Here is a 23,918-nt window from a genome sequence, read left to right on the forward strand (position 1 = left end):
CTGAGTCTGAGGCACTGCATGGTGTCACCATAGAAGAGTCAGAGACATTATAGGGTGTCACTACTACCCTGAGTCCGGGGCACTGCATGGTGTCACCATAGAAGAGTCAGAGACATTATAGGGTGTCACTATGACCCTGAGTCCGGGGCACTGCATGGTGTCACCATAGAAGAGTCAGAGACATTATAGGGTGTCACTATGACCCTGAGTCCGGGGCACTGCATGGTGTCACCATAGAAGAGTCAGAGACATTATAGGGTGTCACCATAGAAGAGTCAGAGACATTATAGGGTGTCACCATAGAAGAGTCAGAGACATTATAGGGTGTCACTACGACCCTGAGTCCGGGGCACTGCATGGTGTCACCATAGAAGAGTCAGAGACATTATAGGGTGTCACTACGACCCTGAGTCCGAGGCACTGCATGGTGTCACCATAGAAGAGTCAGAGACATTATAGGGTGTCACTACGACCCTGAGTCCGGGGCACTGCATGGTGTCACCATAGAAGAGTCAGAGACATTATAGGGTGTCACTAATACCCCGAGTCCGGGGCACTGCATGGTGTCACCATAGAAGAGTCAGAGACATTATAGGGTGTCACTACGACCCTGAGTCCGGGGCACTGCATGGTGTCACCATAGAAGAGTCAGAGACATTATTGGGTGTCACTACTACCCTGAGTCCGAGGCACTGCATGGTGTCACCATAGAAGAGTCAGAGACATTATAGGGTGTCACTACTACCCTGAGTCCGGGGCACTGCATGGTGTCACCATAGAAGAGTCAGAGACATTATAGGGTGTCACTATAGAAGAGTCAGAGACATTATAGGGTGTCACTACTACCCTGAGTCCGGGGCACTGCATGGTGTCACCATAGAAGAGTCAGAGACATTATTGGGTGTCACTACTACCCTGAGTCCGAGGCACTGCATGGTGTCACCATAGAAGAGTCAGAGACATTATGGGGTGTCACTATGACCCTGAGTCAGGGGCACTGCATGGTGTCACCATAGAAGAGTCAGAGACATTATTGGGTGTCACTACTACCCTGAGTCCGAGGCACTGCATGGTGTCACCATAGAAGAGTCAGAGACATTATTGGGTGTCACTACTACCCTGAGTCCGGGGCACTGCATGGTGTCACCATAGAAGAGTCAGAGACAATATAGGGTGTCACTATGACCCTGAGTCCGGGGCACTGCATGGTGTCACCATAGAAGAGTCAGAGACATTATAGGGTGTCACTATGACCCAGAGTCCGGGGCACTGCATGGTGTCCCCATAGAAGAGTCAGAGACATTATAGGGTGTCACTACTACCCTAAGTCAGGGGCACTGCATGGTGTCACCATAGAAGAGTCAGAGACATTATAGGGTGTCACTACTACCCTGAGTCCAGGGCACTGCATGGTGTCACCATAGAAGAGTCAGAGACATTATAGGGTGTCACTATAGAAGAGTCAGAGACATTATAGGGTGTCACTATGACCCTGAGTCCGAGGCACTGCATGGTGTCACCATAGAAGAGTCAGAGACATTATAGGGTGTCACTACTACCCTGAGTCCGGGGCACTGCATGGTGTCACCATAGAAGAGTCAGAGACATTATAGGGTGTCACTATAGAAGAGTCAGAGACATTATAGGGTGTCACTACTACCCTGAGTCCGGGGCACTGCATGGTGTCACCATAGAAGAGTCAGTGAAATTATAGGGTGTCACTACTACCCTGAGTCCGGGGCACTGCATGGTGTCACCATAGAAGAGTCAGAGACATTATAGGGTGTCACTATGACCCTGAGTCCGGGGCACTGCATGGTGTCACCATAGAAGAGTCAGAGACATTATAGGGTGTCACTATGACCCTGAGTCCGGGGCACTGCATGGTGTCACCATAGAAGAGTCAGAGGCATTATAGGGTGTCACTACGACCCTGAGTCCAGGGCACTGCATGGTGTCACCATAGAAGAGTCAGAGACATTATAGGGTGTCACTACGACCCTGAGTCCGGGGCACTGCATGGTGTCACCATAGAAGAGTCAGAGGCATTATAGGGTGTTACTACTACCCTGAGTCCGGGGCACTGCATGGTGTCACCATAGAAGAGTCAGAGACATTATAGGGTGTCGCTATGACCCTGAGTCTGGGGCACTGCATGGTGTCACCATAGAAGAGTCAGAGACATTATAGGGTGTCACTATGACCCTGAGTTCAGGGCACTGCATGGTGTCACCATAGAAGAGTCAGAGGCATTATAGGGTGTTACTACTACCCTGAGTCCGGGGCACTGCATGGTGTCACCATAGAAGAGTCAGAGACATTATAGGGTGTCGCTATGACCCTGAGTCCGGGGCACTGCATGGTGTCACCATAGAAGAGTCAGAGACATTATAGGGTGTCACTACTACCCTTAGTCCGGGGCACTGCATGGTGTCACCATAGAAGAGTCAGAGACATTATAGGGTGTCACTATGACCCTGAGTCCGGGGGCACTGCATGGTGTCACCATAAAAGAGTCAGAGACATTATAGGGTGTCACTATGACCCTGAGTCCGGGGGCACTGCATGGTGTCACCATAGAAGAGTCAGAGACATTACAGGGTGTCACTATGACCCTGAGTCCGAGGCACTGCATGGTGTCACCATAGAAGAGTCAGAGACATTATAGGGTGTCACTATGACCCTGAGTCCGGGGGCACTGCATGGTGTCACCATAAAAGAGTCAGAGACATTATAGGGTGTCACTACGACCCTGAGTCCGAGGCACTGCATGGTGTCACCATAGAAGAGTCAGAGACATTATAGGGTGTCACTACGACCCTGAGTCCGGGGCACTGCATGGTGTCACCATAGAAGAGTCAGAGACATTATAGGGTGTCACTACGACCCTGAGTCCGGGGCACTGCATGGTGTCACCATAGAAGAGTCAGAGACATTATAGGGTGTCACTACGACCCTGAGTCCGGGGCACTGCATGGTGTCACCATAGAAGAGTCAGAGACATTATAGGGTGTCACTACGACCCTGAGTCCGGGGCACTGCATGGTGTCACCATAGAAGAGTCAGAGACATTATAGGGTGTCACTACGACCCTGAGTCCGGGCCACTGCATGGTGTCACCATAGAAGAGTCAGAGACATTATAGGGTGTCACTATGACCCTGAGTCCGGGGTACTGCATGGTGTCACCATAGAAGAGTCACAGACATTATAGGGTGTCACTATGACCCTGAGTCCGGGGCACTGCATGATATCACCATAGAAGAGTCAGAGACATTATAGGGTGTCACTACTACCCTGAGTCCGGGGCACTGCATGGTGTCACCATAGAAGAGTCAGAGACATTATAGGGTGTCACTACTACCCTGAGTCCGGGGCACTGCATGGTGTCACCATAGAAGAGTCAGAGACATTATAGGGTGTCACTATGACCATGAGTCCGGGGCACTGCATGGTGTCACCATAGAAGAGTCAGAGACATTATAGGGTGTCACTACTACCCTGAGTCCGGGGCGCTGCATGGTGTCACCATAGAAGAGTCAGAGACATTATAGGGTGTCACTATGACCTTGAGTCCGGGGCACTGCATGGTGTCACCATAGAAGAGTCAGAGACATTATAGGGTGTGACTATGACTCTGAGTCCGGGGCACTGCATGGTGTCACCATAGAAGAGTCAGAGACATTATAGGGTGTCACTACGACCCTGAGTCTGGGGCACTGCATGGTGTCACCATAGAAGAGTCAGAGACATTATAGGGTGTCACTATGACCCTGAGTCCGGGGCACTGCATGGTGTCACCATAGAAGAGTCAGAGACATTATAGGGTGTCACTACTACCCTGAGTCCGAGGCACTGCATGGTGTCACCATAGAAGAGTCAGAGAAATTATAGGGTGTCACTACTACCCTGAGTCCGGGGCACTGCATGGTGTCACCATAGAAGAGTCAGAGACATTATAAGGTGTCACTACTACCCTGAGTCCGAGGCACTGCATGGCGTCACCATAGAAGAGTCAGAGACATTATAGGGTGTCACTACTACCCTGAGTCCGGGGCACTGCATGGTGTCACCATAGAAGAGTCAGAGACAATATAGGGTGTCACTATGACCCTGAGTCTGAGGCACTGCATGGTGTCACCATAGAAGAGTCAGAGACATTATAGGGTGTCACTACTACCCTGAGTCCGGGGCACTGCATGGTGTCACCATAGAAGAGTCAGAGACATTATAGGGTGTCACTACTACCCTGAGTCCGAGGCACTGCATGGCGTCACCATAGAAGAGTCAGAGACATTATAGGGTGTCACTATGACCCTGAGTCCGAGGCACTGCATGGTGTCACCATAGAAGAGTCAGAGACATTATAGGGTGTCACTACTACTCTGAGTCCGGGGCACTGCATGGTGTCACCATAGAAGAGTCAGAGACATTATAGGGTGTCACTACTACCCTGAGTCCGGGGCACTGCATGGTGTCACCATAGAAGAGTCAGAGACATTACAGGGTGTCACTATGACCCTGAGTCCGGGGCACTGCATGGTGTCACCATAGAAGAGTCAGAGACATTATAGGGTGTCACTATGACCCTGAGTCCGAGGCACTGCATGGTGTCACCATAGAAGAGTCAGAGACATTATAGGGTGTCACTATGACCCTGAGTCCGGGGCACTGCATGGTGTCACCATAGAAGAGACAGAGACATTACAGGGTGTCACTACTACCCTGAGTCCGGGGCACTGCATGGTGTCACCATAGAAGAGTCAGAGACATTATAGGGTGTCACTATGACCCTGAGTCCGGGGCACTGCATGGTGTCACCATAGAAGAGTCAGAGACATTATAGGGTGTCACCATAGAAGAGTCAGAGACATTATAGGGTGTCACCATAGAAGAGTCAGAGACATTATAGGGTGTCACTACGACCCTGAGTCCGGGGCACTGCATGGTGTCACCATAGAAGAGTCAGAGACATTATAGGGTGTCACTACGACCCTGAGTCCGAGGCACTGCATGGTGTCACCATAGAAGAGTCAGAGACATTATAGGGTGTCACTACGACCCTGAGTCCGGGGCACTGCATGATATCACCATAGAAGAGTCAGAGACATTATAGGGTGTCACTACGACCCTGAGTCCGGGGCACTGCATGGTGTCACCATAGAAGAGTCAGAGACATTATAGGGTGTCACTAATACCCCGAGTCCGGGGCACTGCATGGTGTCACCATAGAAGAGTCAGAGACATTATAGGGTGTCACTATGACCCTGAGTCTGGGGCACTGCATGGTGTCCCCATTGAAGAGTCAGAGACATTATTGGGTGTCACTACTACCCTGAGTCCGAGGCACTGCATGGCGTCACCATAGAAGAGTCAGAGACATTATAGGGTGTCACTACTACCCTGAGTCCGGGGCACTGCATGGTGTCACCATAGAAGAGTCAGAGACAATATAGGGTGTCACTATGACCCTGAGTCTGAGGCACTGCATGGTGTCACCATAGAAGAGTCAGAGACATTATAGGGTGTCACTACTACCCTGAGTCCGGGGCACTGCATGGTGTCACCATAGAAGAGTCAGAGACATTATAGGGTGTCACTATGACCCTGAGTCCGGGGCACTGCATGGTGTCACCATAGAAGAGTCAGAGACATTATAGGGTGTCACTATGACCCTGAGTCCGGGGCACTGCATGGTGTCACCATAGAAGAGTCAGAGACATTATAGGGTGTCACCATAGAAGAGTCAGAGACATTATAGGGTGTCACCATAGAAGAGTCAGAGACATTATAGGGTGTCACTACGACCCTGAGTCCGGGGCACTGCATGGTGTCACCATAGAAGAGTCAGAGACATTATAGGGTGTCACTACGACCCTGAGTCCGAGGCACTGCATGGTGTCACCATAGAAGAGTCAGAGACATTATAGGGTGTCACTACGACCCTGAGTCCGGGGCACTGCATGGTGTCACCATAGAAGAGTCAGAGACATTATAGGGTGTCACTAATACCCCGAGTCCGGGGCACTGCATGGTGTCACCATAGAAGAGTCAGAGACATTATAGGGTGTCACTACGACCCTGAGTCCGGGGCACTGCATGGTGTCACCATAGAAGAGTCAGAGACATTATTGGGTGTCACTACTACCCTGAGTCCGAGGCACTGCATGGTGTCACCATAGAAGAGTCAGAGACATTATAGGGTGTCACTACTACCCTGAGTCCGGGGCACTGCATGGTGTCACCATAGAAGAGTCAGAGACATTATAGGGTGTCACTATAGAAGAGTCAGAGACATTATAGGGTGTCACTACTACCCTGAGTCCGGGGCACTGCATGGTGTCACCATAGAAGAGTCAGAGACATTATTGGGTGTCACTACTACCCTGAGTCCGAGGCACTGCATGGTGTCACCATAGAAGAGTCAGAGACATTATGGGGTGTCACTATGACCCTGAGTCAGGGGCACTGCATGGTGTCACCATAGAAGAGTCAGAGACATTATTGGGTGTCACTACTACCCTGAGTCCGAGGCACTGCATGGTGTCACCATAGAAGAGTCAGAGACATTATTGGGTGTCACTACTACCCTGAGTCCGGGGCACTGCATGGTGTCACCATAGAAGAGTCAGAGACAATATAGGGTGTCACTATGACCCTGAGTCCGGGGCACTGCATGGTGTCACCATAGAAGAGTCAGAGACATTATAGGGTGTCACTATGACCCAGAGTCCGGGGCACTGCATGGTGTCCCCATAGAAGAGTCAGAGACATTATAGGGTGTCACTACTACCCTAAGTCAGGGGCACTGCATGGTGTCACCATAGAAGAGTCAGAGACATTATAGGGTGTCACTACTACCCTGAGTCCAGGGCACTGCATGGTGTCACCATAGAAGAGTCAGAGACATTATAGGGTGTCACTATAGAAGAGTCAGAGACATTATAGGGTGTCACTATGACCCTGAGTCCGAGGCACTGCATGGTGTCACCATAGAAGAGTCAGAGACATTATAGGGTGTCACTACTACCCTGAGTCCGGGGCACTGCATGGTGTCACCATAGAAGAGTCAGAGACATTATAGGGTGTCACTATAGAAGAGTCAGAGACATTATAGGGTGTCACTACTACCCTGAGTCCGGGGCACTGCATGGTGTCACCATAGAAGAGTCAGTGAAATTATAGGGTGTCACTACTACCCTGAGTCCGGGGCACTGCATGGTGTCACCATAGAAGAGTCAGAGACATTATAGGGTGTCACTATGACCCTGAGTCCGGGGCACTGCATGGTGTCACCATAGAAGAGTCAGAGACATTATAGGGTGTCACTATGACCCTGAGTCCGGGGCACTGCATGGTGTCACCATAGAAGAGTCAGAGGCATTATAGGGTGTCACTACGACCCTGAGTCCAGGGCACTGCATGGTGTCACCATAGAAGAGTCAGAGACATTATAGGGTGTCACTACGACCCTGAGTCCGGGGCACTGCATGGTGTCACCATAGAAGAGTCAGAGGCATTATAGGGTGTTACTACTACCCTGAGTCCGGGGCACTGCATGGTGTCACCATAGAAGAGTCAGAGACATTATAGGGTGTCGCTATGACCCTGAGTCTGGGGCACTGCATGGTGTCACCATAGAAGAGTCAGAGACATTATAGGGTGTCACTATGACCCTGAGTTCAGGGCACTGCATGGTGTCACCATAGAAGAGTCAGAGGCATTATAGGGTGTTACTACTACCCTGAGTCCGGGGCACTGCATGGTGTCACCATAGAAGAGTCAGAGACATTATAGGGTGTCGCTATGACCCTGAGTCCGGGGCACTGCATGGTGTCACCATAGAAGAGTCAGAGACATTATAGGGTGTCACTACTACCCTTAGTCCGGGGCACTGCATGGTGTCACCATAGAAGAGTCAGAGACATTATAGGGTGTCACTATGACCCTGAGTCCGGGGGCACTGCATGGTGTCACCATAAAAGAGTCAGAGACATTATAGGGTGTCACTATGACCCTGAGTCCGGGGGCACTGCATGGTGTCACCATAGAAGAGTCAGAGACATTACAGGGTGTCACTATGACCCTGAGTCCGAGGCACTGCATGGTGTCACCATAGAAGAGTCAGAGACATTATAGGGTGTCACTATGACCCTGAGTCCGGGGGCACTGCATGGTGTCACCATAAAAGAGTCAGAGACATTATAGGGTGTCACTACGACCCTGAGTCCGAGGCACTGCATGGTGTCACCATAGAAGAGTCAGAGACATTATAGGGTGTCACTATGACCCTGAGTCCGGGGTACTGCATGGTGTCACCATAGAAGAGTCAGAGACATTATAGGGTGTCACTATGACCCTGAGTCCGGGGTACTGCATGGTGTCACCATAGAAGAGTCAGAGACATTATAGGGTGTCACTATGACCCTGAGTCCGGGGCACTGCATGGTGTCACCATAGAAGAGTCACAGACATTATAGGGTGTCACTACTACCCTGAGTCCGGGGCACTGCATGATATCACCATAGAAGAGTCTGAGACATTATAGGGTGTCACTACGACCCTGAGTCCGGGGCACTGCATGGTGTCACCATAGAAGAGTCACAGACATTATAGGGTGTCACTACTACCCTGAGTCCGGGGCACTGCATGATATCACCATAGAAGAGTCTGAGACATTATAGGGTGTCACTACGACCCTGAGTCTGAGGCACTGCATGGTGTCACCATAGAAGAGTCAGAGACATTATAGGGTGTCACTATGACCCTGAGTCCGGGGCACTGCATGGTGTCACCATAGAAGAATCAGAGACATTATAGGGTGTCACTATGACCCTGAGTCCGGGGCACTGCATGGTGTCACCATAGAAGAGTCACAGACATTATAGGGTGTCACTACTACCCTGAGTCCGGGGCACTGCATGATATCACCATAGAAGAGTCAGAGACATTATAGGGTGTCACTATGACCCTGAGTCCGAGGCACTGCATGATGTCACCATAGAAGAGTCAGAGACATTATAGGGTGTCACTACTACCCTGAGTCCGGGGCACTGCATGGTGTCACCATAGAAGAGTCAGAGACATTATAGGGTGTCACTACTACCCTGAGTCCGGGGCGCTGCATGGTGTCACCATAGAAGAGTCAGAGACATTATAGGGTGTCACTAATACCCTGAGTCCGGGGCACTGCATGATATCACCATAGAAGAGTCAGAGACATTATAGGGTGTCACTATGACCCTGAGTCCGGGGCACTGCATGGTGTCACCATAGAAGAGTCAGAGACATTATAGGGTGTCACTACTACCCTGAGTCCGGGGCACTGCATGATATCACCATAGAAGAGTCAGAGACATTATAGGGTGTCACTATGACCCTGAGTCCGGGGCGCTGCATGGTGTCACCATAGAAGAGTCAGAGACATTATAGGGTGTCACTACTACCCTGAGTCCGGGGCACTGCATGATATCACCATAGAAGAGTCAGAGACATTATAGGGTGTCACTATGACCCTGAGTCCGGGGCACTGCATGGTGTCACCATAGAAGAGTCAGAGACATTATAGGGTGTCACTACGACCCTGAGTCCGAGGCACTGCATGGTGTCACCATAGAAGAGTCAGAGACATTATAGGGTGTCACTACTACCCTGAGTCCGGGGCACTGCATGGTGTCACCATAGAAGAGTCAGAGACATTATAGGGTGTCACTATGACCCTGAGTCCGAGGCACTGCATGGTGTCACCATAGAAGAGTCAGAGACATTATAGGGTGTCACTATGACCCTGAGTCCGAGGCACTGCATGGTGTCACCATAGAAGAGTCAGAGACATTATAGGGTGTCACTATGACCCTGAGTCCGGGGCACTGCATGGTGTCACCATAGAAGAGTCAGAGACATTATAGGGTGTCACTATGACTCTGAGTCCGAGGCACTGCATGGTGTCACCATAGAAGAGTCAGAGACATTATAGGGTGTCACTACTACCCTGAGTCCGGGGCACTGCATGGTGTCACCATAGAAGAGTCAGAGACATTATAGGGTGTCACTACTACCCTGAGTCCGGGGCACTGCATGGTGTCACCATAGAAGAGTCAGAGACATTATAGGGTGTCACTACTACCCTGAGTCCGGGGCACTGCATGGTGTCACCATAGAAGAGTCAGAGACATTATAGGGTGTCACTATGACCCTGAGTCCGGGGCACTGCATGGTGTCACCATAGAAGAGTCAGAGACATTATAGGGTGTCACTATGGCCCTGAGTCCGGGGCACTGCATGGTGTCACCATAGAAGAGTCAGAGACATTATAGGGTGTCACTATGACCCTGAGTCCGGGGCACTGCATGGTGTCACCATAGAAGAGTCAGAGACATTATAGGGTGTCACTACGACCCTGAGTCCAGGGCACTGCATGGTGTCACCATAGAAGAGTCAGAGACATTATAGGGTGTCACTATGACCCTGAGTCCGGGGCACTGCATGGTGTCACCATAGAAGAGTCAGAGACATTATAGGGTGTCACTATGACCCTGAGTCCGGGGCACTGCATGGTGTCACCATAGAAGAGTCAGAGACATTATAGGGTGTCACTATGACCCTGAGTCCGGGGCACTGCATGGTGTCACCATAGAAGAGTCAGAGACATTATAGGGTGTCACTATGACCCTGAGTCCGGGGCACTGCATGGTGTCACCATAGAAGAGTCAGAGACATTATAGGGTGTCACTATGACCCTGAGTCCGGGGCACTGCATGGTGTCACCATAGAAGAGTCAGAGACATTATAGGGTGTCACTATGACCCTGAGTCCGGGGCACTGCATGGTGTCACCAAAGAAGAGTCAGAGACATTATAGGGTGTCACTATGACCCTGAGTCCGGGGCACTGCATGGTGTCACCATAGAAGAGTCAGAGACATTATAGGGTGTCACTATGACCCTGAGTCTGGGGCACTGCATGGTGTCACCATAGAAGAGTCAGAGACATTATAGGGTGTCACTATGACCCTGAGTCCGGGGCACTGCATGGTGTCACCATAGAAGAGTCAGAGACATTATAGGGTGTCACTATGACCCTGAGTCCGGGGCACTGCATGGTGTCACCAAAGAAGAGTCAGAGACATTATAGGGTGTCACTATGACCCTGAGTCCGGGGCACTGCATGGTGTCACCATAGAAGAGTCAGAGACATTATAGGGTGTCACTATGACCCTGAGTCCGGGGCACTGCATGGTGTCACCATAGAAGAGTCAGAGACATTATAGGGTGTCACTATGGCCCTGAGTCCGGGGCACTGCATGGTGTCACCATAGAAGAGTCAGAGACATTATAGGGTGTCACTATGACCCTGAGTCCGGGGCACTGCATGGTGTCACCATAGAAGAGTCAGAGACATTATAGGGTGTCACTACGACCCTGAGTCCGGGGCACTGCATGGTGTCACCATAGAAGAGTCAGAGACATTATAGGGTGTCACTATGACCCTGAGTCCGGGGCACTGCATGGTGTCACCATAGAAGAGTCAGAGACATTATAGGGTGTCACTATGACCCTGAGTCCGGGGCACTGCATGGTGTCACCAAAGAAGAGTCAGAGACATTATAGGGTGTCACTACTACCCTGAGTCCGAGGCACTGCATGGTGTCACCATAGAAGAGTCAGAGGCATTATAGGGTGTCACTATGACCCTCAGTCCGAGACACTGCATGGTGTCACCATAGAAGGGTCAGAGACATTATAGGGTGTCACTACGACCCTGAGTCCAGGGCACTGCATGGTGTCACCATAGAAGAGTCAGAGACATTATGGGGTGTCACTACTACCCTGAGTCAGGGGCACTGCATGGTGTCACCATAGAAGAGTCAGAGACATTATAGGGTGTCACTATGACCCTGAGTCCGGGGCACTGCATGGTGTCACCATAGAAGAGTCAGAGACATTACAGGGTGTCACTATGACCCTGAGTCCGGGGCACTGCATGGTGTCACCATAGAAGAGTCAAAGACATTACAGGGTGTCACTATGACCCTGAGTCCGGGGCACTGCATGGTGTCACCATAGAAGAGTCAGAGACATTATAGGGTGTCACTATGACCCTGAGTCCGGGGCACTGCATGGTGTCACCATAGAAGAGTCAGAGACATTATAGGGTGTCACTACTACCCTGAGTCCAGGGCACTGCATGGTGTCACCATAGAAGAGTCAGAGACATTATAGGGTGTCACTATGACCCTGAGTCCGAGGCACTGCATGGTGTCACCATAGAAGAGTCAGAGACATTATAGGGTGTCACCATAGAAGAGTCAGAGACATTATAGGGTGTCACCATAGAAGAGTCAGAGACATTATAGGGTGTCACTACTACCCTGAGTCGGGGGTACTGCATGGTGTCACCATAGAAGAGTCAGAGACATTATAGGGTGTCACTAATACCCTGAGTCCGGGGCACTGCATGGTGTCACCATAGAAGTGTCAGAGACGTTATATGGTGTCACTACGACCCTGAGTCCGAGGCACTGCATGGTGTCACCATAGAAGAGTCAGAGACATTATAGGGTGTCACTACTACCCTGAGTCCGGGGCACTGCATGGTGTCACCATAGAAGAGTCAGAGACATTATAGGGTGTCACTACGACCCTGAGTCCGGGGCACTGCATGGTGTCACCATAGAAGACTCAGAGACATTATAGGGTGTCACTACGACCCTGAGTCCGGGGCTCTGCATGGTGTCACCATAGAAGAGTCAGAGACATTATAGGGTGTCACTACGACCCTGAGTCTGGGGCACTGCATGGTGTCACCATAGAAGAGTCAGAGACATTATAGGGTGTCACTACGACCCTGAGTCCGGGGAACTGCATGGTGTCACCATAGAAGAGTCAGAGACATTATAGGGTGTCACTATGACCCTGAGTCCGGGGCACTGCATGGTGTCACCATAGAAGAGTCAGAGACATTATAGGGTGTCACTATGACCCTGAGTCCGGGGCACTGCATGGTGTCACCATAGAAGAGTCAGAGACATTATAGGGTGTCACTATGACTCTGAGTCCGGGGCGCTGCATGGTGTCACCATAGAAGAGTCAGAGACATTATAGGGTGTCACTATGACCCTGAGTCTGGGGCACTGCATGGTGTCACCATAGAAGAGTCAGAGACATTATAGGGTGTTACTACTACCCTGAGTCCGGGGTACTGCATGGTGTCACCATAGAAGAGTCAGAGACATTATAGGGTGTCACTATGACCCTGAGTCCGGGTCACTGCATGGTGTCACCATAGAAGAGTCAGAGACATTATAGGGTGTCACTATGACCCTGAGTCCGGGGCACTGCATGGTGTCACCATAGAAGAGTCAGAGACATTATAGGGTGTCACTACTACCCTGAGTCCAGGGCACTGCATGGTGTCACCATAGAAGAGTCAGAGACATTATAGGGTGTCACTATGAACCTGAGTCCTAGGCACTGCATGGTGTCACCATAGAAGAGTCAGAGACATTATAGGGTGTCACTATGACCCTGAGTCCAAGGCACTGCATGGTGTCACCATAGAAGAGTCAGAGACATTATAGGGTGTCACTACGACCCTGAGTCCGGGGCACTTTATGGTGTCACCATAGAAGAGTCAGAGACATTATAGGGTGTCACTACGACCCTGAGTCCGAGGCACTTTATGGTGTCACCATAGAAGAGTCAGAGACATTATAGGGTGTCACTACGACCCTGAGTCCGAGGCACTTTATGGTGTCACCATAGAAGAGTCAGAGACATTATAGGGTGTCTTTACTACCCTGAGTCCGAGGCACTGCATGGTGTCACCATAGAAGAGTCAGAGACATTATAGGGTGTCTTTACTACCCTGAGTCCGGGGCACTGCATGGTGTCACCATAGAAGAGTCAGAGACATTATAGGGTGTCACTACGACCCTGAGTCCGAGGCACTTTATGGTGTCACCATAGAAGAGTCAGAGACATTATAGGGTGTCACTACGACCCTGAGTCCGAGGCACTTTATGGTGTCACCATAGAAGAGTCAGAGACATTATAGGGTGTCTTTACTACCCTGAGTCCGAGGCACTGCATGGTGTCACCATAGAAGAGTCAGAGACATTATAGGGTGTCACTATGACCCTGAGTCCGAGGCACTGCATGGTGTCACCATAGAAGAGTCAGAGACATTATAGGGTGTCACTACGACCCTGAGTCCGGGGCACTGCATGGTGTCACCATAGAAGAGTCAGAGACCTTATAGGGTGTCACTATAACCCTGAGTCCGGGGCACTGCATGGTGTCACCATAGAAGAGTCAGAGACATTATAGGGTGTCACTATGACCCTGAGTCCGGGGCACTGCATGGTGTCACCATAGAAGAGTCAGAGACATTATAGGGTGTCACTATGAACCTGAGTCCGAGGCACTGCATGGTGTCACCATAGAAGAGTCAGAGATATTATAGGGTGTCACTATGACTCTGAGTCCGGGGCACTGCATGGTGTCACCATAGAAGAGTCAGAGACATTATAGGGTGTCACTACTACCCTGAGTCCGGGGAACTGCATGGTGTCACCATAGAAGAGTCAGAGACATTATAGGGTGTCACTATGACCCTGAGTCCGGGGCACTGCATGGTGTCACCATAGAAGAGTCAGAGACATTATAGGGTGTCACTATGAACCTGAGTCCGAGGCACTGCATGGTGTCACCATAGAAGAGTCAGAGATATTAAAGGGTGTCACTATGACTCTGAGTCCGGGGCACTGCATGGTGTCACCATAGAAGAGTCAGAGACATTATAGGGTGTCACTACTACCCTGAGTCCGGGGAACTGCATGGTGTCACCATAGAAGAGTCAGAGACATTATAGGGTGTCACTATGACCCTGAGTCCGGGGCACTGCATGGTGTCACCATAGAAGAGTCAGAGACATTATAGGGTGTCACTATGACCCTGAGTCAGGGGCACTGCATGGTGTCACCATAGAAGAGTCAGAGACATTATACGGTGTTACTACTACCCTGAGTCCGGGGTACTGCATGGTGTCACCATAGAAGAGTCAGAGACATTATAGGGTGTCACTACTACCCTGAGTCCGGGGCACTGCATGGTGTCACCATAGAAGAGTCAGAGACATTATAGGGTGTCACTATGACCCTGAGTCCAGGGCACTGCATGGTGTCACCATAGAAGAGTCAGAGACATTATAGGGTGTCACTACTACCCTGAGTCCGGGGAACTGCATGGTGTCACCATAGAAGAGTCAGAGACATTATAGGGTGTCACTATGACCCTGAGTCCGGGGCACTGCATGGTGTCACCATAGAAGAGTCAGAGACATTATAGGGTGTCACTACTACTCTGAGTCCGGGGCACTGCATGGTGTCACCATAGAAGAGTCAGAGACATTATAGGGTGTCTTTACTACCCTGAGTCCGGGGCACTGCATGGTGTCACCATAGAAGAGTCAGAGACATTATAGGGTGTCACTATGACCCTGAGTCCGAGGCACTGCATGGTGTCACCATAGAAGAGTCAGAGACATTATAGGGTGTCACTATGACCCTGAGTCCGGGGCACTGCATGGTGTCACCATAGAAGAGTCAGAGACATTATAGGGTGTCACTACGACCCTGAGTCCGGGGCACTGCATGGTGTCACCATAGAAGAGTCAGAGACATTATGGGGTGTCACTACGACCCTGAGTCCGGGGCACTGCATGGTGTCACCATAGAAGAGTCAGAGACCTTATAGGGTGTCACTATAACCCTGAGTCTGGGGCACTGCATGGTGTCACCATAGAAGAGTCAGAGACATTATAGGGTGTCACTACTACCCTGAGTCCGGGGCACTGCATGGTGTCACCATAGAAGAGTCAGAGACATTATAGGGTGTCACTATGATCCTGAGTCCGAGGCACTGCATGGTGTCACCATAGAAGAGTCAGAGACATTATAGGGTGTCACTATGACCCTGAGTCCGGGGCACTGCATGGTGTCACCATAGAAGAGTCAGAGACATTATAGGGTGTCGCTATGACCCTGAGCCCGGGGCACTGCATGGTGTCACCATAGAAGAGTCAGAGACATTATAGGGTGTCACTATGACCCTGAGTCCGGGGCACTGCATGGTGTCACCATAGAAGAGTAAGAGACATTATAGGGTGTCACTATGACCCTGAGCCCGGGGCACTGCATGGTGTCACCATAGAAGAGTCAGAGACAATAACTGGTGTCTCCTTGAAAGATTCATCATTAATGTAATACTGCATAACATAAAACATGTGTAGTGATTAATAAAAGCAGATTTCAGTTTTCTGCTGTCAGCTACTGAAAGATGAATTCTCATTGGTTGCTAATGGTTTGTTTTCTTTTCATGTAACCAGATGACAAAAGAAGAACCAACAAAATCCTATCAGGAGCAGCTGATAGAACATCCAGTACTGAGAGATGTGTGATAAGGAGTGCATGGACGGAACCCCCAAATCCATATATACCACACTGTATATAGAGGGGAGGCGTCCTATCCAACACATGAGATATATATATATATACAGTATATACCACACTGTATACAAAGGAGAGGTGTCCTATTCAGGACATGAGAAATATATATATATATACAGCATATCAGCATATACCACACTATATATAGAGAAGACAGGCCTCTTATCCAGCACATATGTTTTTACTATAAAACCAACTTCAGCACCATGGACAGAGACATATACTGTACTGTATATAGAGAATCCAGCACCATGGACAGAGACATATACTGTACTGTATATAGAGAATCCAGCACCATGGACAGAGACATATACTGTACTGTATATAGAGAATCCAGCACCATGGACAGAGACATATACTGTACTGTATATAGAGAATCCAGCACCATGGACAGAGACATATACTGTACTGTATATAGAGAATCCAGCACCATGGACAGAGACATATACTGTACTGTATATAGAGAATCCAGCACCATGGACAGAGACATATACTGTACTGTATATAGAGAATCCAGCACCATGGACAGAGACATATACTGTACTGTATATAGAGAATCCAGCACCATGGACAGAGACATATACTGTACTGTATATAGAGAATCCAGCACCATGGACAGAGACATATACTGTACTTTATATAGAGAATCCAGCACCATGGACAGAGACATATACTGTACTTTATATAGAGAATCCAGCACCATGGACAGAGACATATACTGTACTTTATATAGAGAATCCAGCACCATGGACAGAGACATATACTGTACTGTATATAGAGAATCCAGCACCATGGACAGAGACATATACTGTACTGTATATAGAGAATCCAGCACCATGGACAGAGACATATACTGTATTTTATATAGAGAATCCAGCACCATGGACAGAGACATATACTGTACTGTATATAGAGAATCCAGCACCATGGACAGAGACATATACTGTACTGTATATAGAGAATCCAGCACCATGGCCAGAGACATATACTGTACTGTATATAGAGAATCCAGCACCATGGACAGAGACATATACGGTACTGTATATAGAGAATCCAGCACCATGGACAGAGACATATACTGTACTGTATATAGAGAACCCAGCACCATGGACAGAGATATATACTGTACTTTATATAGAGAATCCAGCACCATGGACAGAGACATATACTGCCCTGTATATAGAGAACCCAGCACCATGGACAGAGACATATACTGCCCTGTATATAGAGAACCCAGCACCATGGACAGAGACATATACTGTACTGTATATAGAGAATCCAGCACCATGGACAGAGACATATACTGTACTGTATATAGAGAACCCAGCACCATGGACAGAGACATATACTGTACTGTATATAGAGAATCCAGCACAATGGACAGAGACATATACTGTACTTTATATAGAGAATCCAGCACCATGGACAGAGACATATACTGTACTTTATATAGAGAATCCAGCACCATGGACAGACGTATACTGCACTGTATATAGAGAATCCAGCACCATGGACAGAGACATATACTGTACTGTATATAGAGAATCCAGCACAATGGACAGAGACATATACTGTACTGTATATAGAGAATCCAGCACCATGGACAGACGTATACTGCACTGTATATAGAGAATCCAGCACCATGGATCCAGTACTTGATTTATATCTCAGTATAATAGACTTCAGCACCATGGACAGAGGTCCCATCTCCAATCCATATATGTGTATATATATATATATATATATATATATATATATATATATATATATATATATATATATATATATATAAATAAATAAATATATATATATATATATATATATATATATATATATATATATATACATATATACATATATATATATACACAGTATATAGGGGCCTCCTATCCAGCACATGAGAAATATATATATATATACACACACAGTATATACCACACTGTATATATAGAGGAGAGATGCCTCCTATCCAGCACATGAGAAATATATATATATATATATATATATATATATATATATATATATATATATATATATATATATATATATATATATATATATACAGTATATACCACACTATATATAGAGAGGAGAGGCCTCCTATCCAGCACATGATACATATCTCAGTATAATAGACTTCAGCAGCATGGACAGCACTATGAGGCTGATGGTATACAGTATATACAGTATATAGCACACATCTTCCACCCTCTATTATATATATATATATTAGTGTGCAATGCATGGACCCCGGCCTGACGTATCACCTGACCTCCCCCCATGTATATCACAAAGTACAATATGCCGTATACCTCTCCTCTGTGTATATAGAGGAGAGAGGCCTCTCAATGTATACAGATATGTCCAATCCCAGCAATGCTACATACATGTGTACAGATGCTGCTGTGTGTGTATATAGGGGATCATACATGTGTGGTGTATGGGGCTCGTTCTCTCTATATATAATACAATGTATATAGGGGGTCATACATGTGTGATGTATGGGGCTCGTTCTCTCTATATATAACACAATGTATATAGGGGGTCATACATGTGTGGTGTATGGGGCTCATTCTCTCTATATATAATACAATGTATATAGGGGGTCATACATGTGTGGTGTATGGGGCTCATTCTCTCTATATATAATACAATGTATATAGGGGGGTCATACATGTGTGGTGTATGGGGCTCATTCTCTCTATATATAATACAATGTATATAGGGGGGTCATACATGTGTGATGTATGGGGCTCGTTCTCTCTATATATAATACAATGTATATAGGGGATCATACATGTGTGGTGTATGGGGCTCATTCTCTCTATATCTCTCTATATAATACAATGTATATAGGGGATCATACATGTGTGATGTATGGGGCTCATTCTCTCTATATATAATACAATGTATATAGGGGATCATACATGTGTGGTGTATGGGGCTCATTCTCTCTATATATAATACAATGTATATAGGGGTCATACATGTGTGATGTATGGGGCTTGTTCTCTCTATATATAATACAATGTATATAGGGGATCATACATGTGTGGTGTATGGGGCTCGTTCTCTCTATATATAATACAATGTATTTAGGGGGTCATACATGTGTGGTGTATGGGGCTCATTCTCTCTATATATAATACAATGTATATAGGGGGTCATACATGTGTGGTGTATGGGGCTCATTCTCTCTATATCTCTCTATATAATACAATGTATATAGGGGGTCATACATGTGTGATGTATGGGGCTCATTCTCTCTATATATAACACAATGTATATAGGGGGTCATACATGTGTGGTGTATGGGGCTCATTTTCTCTATATATAATACAATGTATATAGGGGGGTCATACATGTGTGGTGTATGGGGCTCATTCTCTCTATATATAACACAATGTATATAGGGGGTGATACATGTGTGGTGTATGGAGCTCATTCTCTCTATACATTCTCTCTATATATAATACAATGTATATGGGGGGTCATACAAGTGTGGTGTATGGGGCTCATTCTCTCTATATATAACACAATGTATATAGGGGGTTATACATGTGTGGTGTATGGGGCTCATGCTCTCTATATAAAATACAATGTATAGAGATGATATTCATATATGTCCCCATCTGCACCCATGTATGGAGATCTGTCTATAGGTGAAGATGCAGGAGGTCTCTCTATCCATGGAGGTCTCTCTATCCCTCTATCCATGGAGGTCTGTCTATCCCTCTATCCGTTGAGGTCTCTATACATGGAGGTCTCTATCTCTCTATCCATGGAAGTCTCTTCATCCGTGGACGTCTCCCTGTCCATGCTGTCTCTCTATCTATGGAGGTCTCTCTATCCATGGAGGTCTCTCTATCCATGGAGGTCTCTCTATCTATGGAGGTCTCCCTGTCCATGGAGGTCTCAGTCTAAGGTTGCTTCTCTTTGTCCATGGAGAACTCTATGAATGAAGGCCCCTCATCCATAGAGGTCTATCTGTCCATAGAGGTCTATCATTGAAAGTCTGTCTGTCCAAAGGGGTCTCTCTATCTATGGAGATCTCTTCATCCATGGAGGTCTCTGTCTTTTGCTCACTCTCTATCTATAAGATCTCTTCATCCATGGAGGTCTCTCTATCAATGGAGGTCTCTCTATCCATGGAGGTCTCTCTATCCATGGAGGTCTCTCTATCTATGGAGGTCTCCTTATCCATGGAGATCTCTCTATCCATGTAGGTCTCTCTATCTATGGAGATCTCTTCATCCATGGAGGTCTCTCTATCTATGGAGGTCTCTGTCTATGGATGTCTCTCTATCTATGGAGGTCTCTGTCTATGGAGATCTCTTCATCCATAGAGGTTTCTCTATCTATGGAGGTATCTGTCTATGGAGGTCTCTGTCTATGAAGGTCTCTCTATCTATGGAGGTCTCTGTCTATGAAGCTTCTATCTATCTATGGAGGTCTCTCTATCCATGAAGGTCTCTCTATCTATGGAGGTCTCTGTCTATGAAGGTCTCTCTATCTATGGAGGTCTCTGTCTATGGAGGTCTCTCTATCTATGGAGGTCTCTGTCTATAGAGGTCTCTCTATCTATGGAGGTCTTAGTCTATGGAGATCTCTTCATCCATGGAGGTTTCTCTATCTATGGAGGTCTCTGTCTATGGAGATCTCTTCATCCATGGAAGTCTTTCTATCTATGAAGGTCTCTGTCTATGAAGGTCTCTCTATCTATGGAGGTCTCTGTCAATGGAGGTCTCTCTATTCATGGAAGTCTCTCTATCTATGGAGGTCTCTGTCTATGAAGGTCTCTCTATCTATGGAGGTCTCTGTCTATGAAGGTCTATCTATCTATGGAAGTCTCTCTATCCATGAAGGTCTCTGTCTATGGAGATCTCTTCATCCATGGAGGTCTCTCTATCTATGGAGGTCTCTGTCTATGGAGATCTCTTCATCCATGGAGGTCTCTCTATCTATGAAGGTCTCTGTCTATGAAGGTCTCTCTATCTATGGAGGTCTCTATTTATGGAGGTCTCTCTATCTATGGAGATCTCTTCATCCATGGAGGTCTCTCTATCTATGAAGGTCTCTGTCTATGAAGGTCTCTCTATCTATGGAGGTCTCTGTCTATGGAGGTCTCTCTATTCATGGAAGTCTCTCTATCTATGGAGGTCTCTGTCTATGGAGGTCTCTCTATCCATGGAGGTCTCTCTATCTATGGAGGTCTCTATCTATGGAGATCTCTTCATCCATGGAGGTCTCTCTATCTATGGAGGTCTCTGTCTATGGAGGTCTCTCTATCCATGGAGGTCTCTCTATCTATGGAGGTCTCTGTCCATGGAGGTCTCTCTATCCATGGAGGTCTCTGTCCATGGGGGTCTCTCTATCCATGGAGGTCTCTGTCTGTGGTTGTCTCTCTTTGTCCATGCAGATCCCTATTAATGGAGGCCCCTCTTTCCATGGAGGTCTCTCCATCCCTGGGGTGGGGAAGGTGGGGGTCTCCTTACCTTAGTGGTGACAATACACAGGCAATCCATGGCGGTAGTAGAGGCAGTAGCGGCGGCCGATCAGACACATCCAGGGCTCACCCTCCTCCGTCCCCGGGGAGGAGAGACAGAGGGAAGGGGGATCGGGGTGAGGAGGAGGAGGAGGATGGGGGTGATTGGAGGGATGGAGATCGGGAGTAGAGGGTGCGCGGTGATGGAGGAGAGGCTGCAGATCTGCGGGGAAGAGGGAGGGAGCCGGAGGGAGGAGAGGAGCGGAGAGAGAGGAGCGGGGGGAGGAGAGGAGCGGGGGGAAGAGAGAGAGGAGAACCCACGCGAGGATCTTACTCACCGACACTCTGTGACTAAGAGACAGCCGGGACTACCGGAGACTACCGGGACTGAGAGACAGCCGGGACTACCGGAGACTACCGGGACTGAGAGACTACCGGAGACTACCGGAGACTACCGGGACTGAGAGACAGCCGGGACTACCGGAGACTACCGGGACTGAGAGACTACCGGAGACTACCGGAGACTACCGGGACTGAGAGACAGCCGGGACTACCGGAGACTACCGGGACTGAGAGACAGCCGGGACTACCGGAGACTACCGGGACTGAGAGACTACCGGAGACTACCGGAGACTACCGGGACTGAGAGACAGCCGGGACTACCGGAGACTACCGGGACTGAGAGACAGCCGGGACTACCGGAGACTACCGGGACTGAGAGACAGCCGGGACTACCGGAGACTACCGGGACTGAGAGACAGCCGGGACTACCGGAGACTACCGGGACTGAGAGACAGCCGGGACTACCGGAGACTACCGGGACTAAGAGACTACCGGGACTGAGAGACTGCCGGGACTGAGAGACTACCGGTACAGCCGGGACTGAGAGACTGCCGGGACTAAGAGACAGCCGGGACTACCGGGACTGAGAGACAGCCGGGACTACCGGAGACTACCGGGACTGAGAGACAGCCGGGACTACCGGAGACTACCGGGACTGAGAGACAGCCGGGACTACCGGAGACTACCGGGACTGAGAGACAGCCGGGACTACCGGAGACTACCGGGACTGAGAGACAGCCGGGACTACCGGAGACTACCGGGACTAAGAGACTACCGGAGACTACCGGGACTGAGAGACTGCCGGGACTGAGAGACTACCGGTACAGCCGGGACTGAGAGACTGCCGGGACTAAGAGACAGCCGGGACTACCGGGACTGAGAGACAGCCGGGACTACCGGAGACTACCGGGACTGAGAGACAGCCGGGACTACCGGAGACTACCGGGACTAAGAGACTACCGGAGACTACCGGAGACTACCGGGACTGAGAGACAGCCGGGACTACCGGAGACTACCGGGACTGAGAGACAGCCGGGACTACCGGAGACTACCGGGACTGAGAGACAGCCGGGACTACCGGAGACTACCGGGACTGAGAGACAGCCGGGACTATCGGAGACTACCGGGACTAAGAGACTACCGGAGACTACCGGAGACTACCGGGACTGAGAGACAGCCGGGACTACCGGAGACTACCGGGACTGAGAGACAGCCGGGACTACCGGAGACTACCGGGACTGAGAGACAGCCGGGACTACCGGAGACTACCGGGACTGAGAGACAGCCGGGACTACCGGAGACTACCGGGACTGAGAGACAGCCGGGACTACCGGAGACTACCGGGACTAAGAGACTACCGGAGACTACCGGGACTGAGAGACTGCCGGGACTGAGAGACTACCGGTACAGCCGGGACTGAGAGACTACCGGGACTGAGAGACTGCCGGTACTACCGGAGACTACCGGGACTAAGAGACAGCCGGGACTACCGGAGACTACCGGGACTAAGAGACTACCGGAGATTACCGGCACTGAGAGACTGCCGGGACTAAGAGACAGCCGGGACTACCGGGACTGAGAGACAG

General features: G+C 49.0%; 1 protein-coding gene across 1 annotated transcript in view; it reads right to left on the reverse strand.

Annotated features, from left to right (window-relative positions):
• The window catches only part of DLG4 (discs large MAGUK scaffold protein 4), a 377,913-nt gene extending 355,668 nt beyond the window's left edge, over positions 1-22,245 (reverse strand). The window contains exon 1 of the mRNA XM_073623516.1: positions 22,001-22,245. Within this exon, the coding sequence (XP_073479617.1) occupies positions 22,001-22,030 (30 nt within the window). The 5' untranslated portion in view covers positions 22,031-22,245. The remainder of the gene's footprint in view (positions 1-22,000) is intronic.
• Between the last annotated feature and the right edge of the window lie 1,673 nt (positions 22,246-23,918).

Source organism: Aquarana catesbeiana, linkage group LG03, assembly GCF_042186555.1.
Source record: "Aquarana catesbeiana isolate 2022-GZ linkage group LG03, ASM4218655v1, whole genome shotgun sequence".
Taxonomy (NCBI): domain Eukaryota; kingdom Metazoa; phylum Chordata; class Amphibia; order Anura; family Ranidae; genus Aquarana; species Aquarana catesbeiana.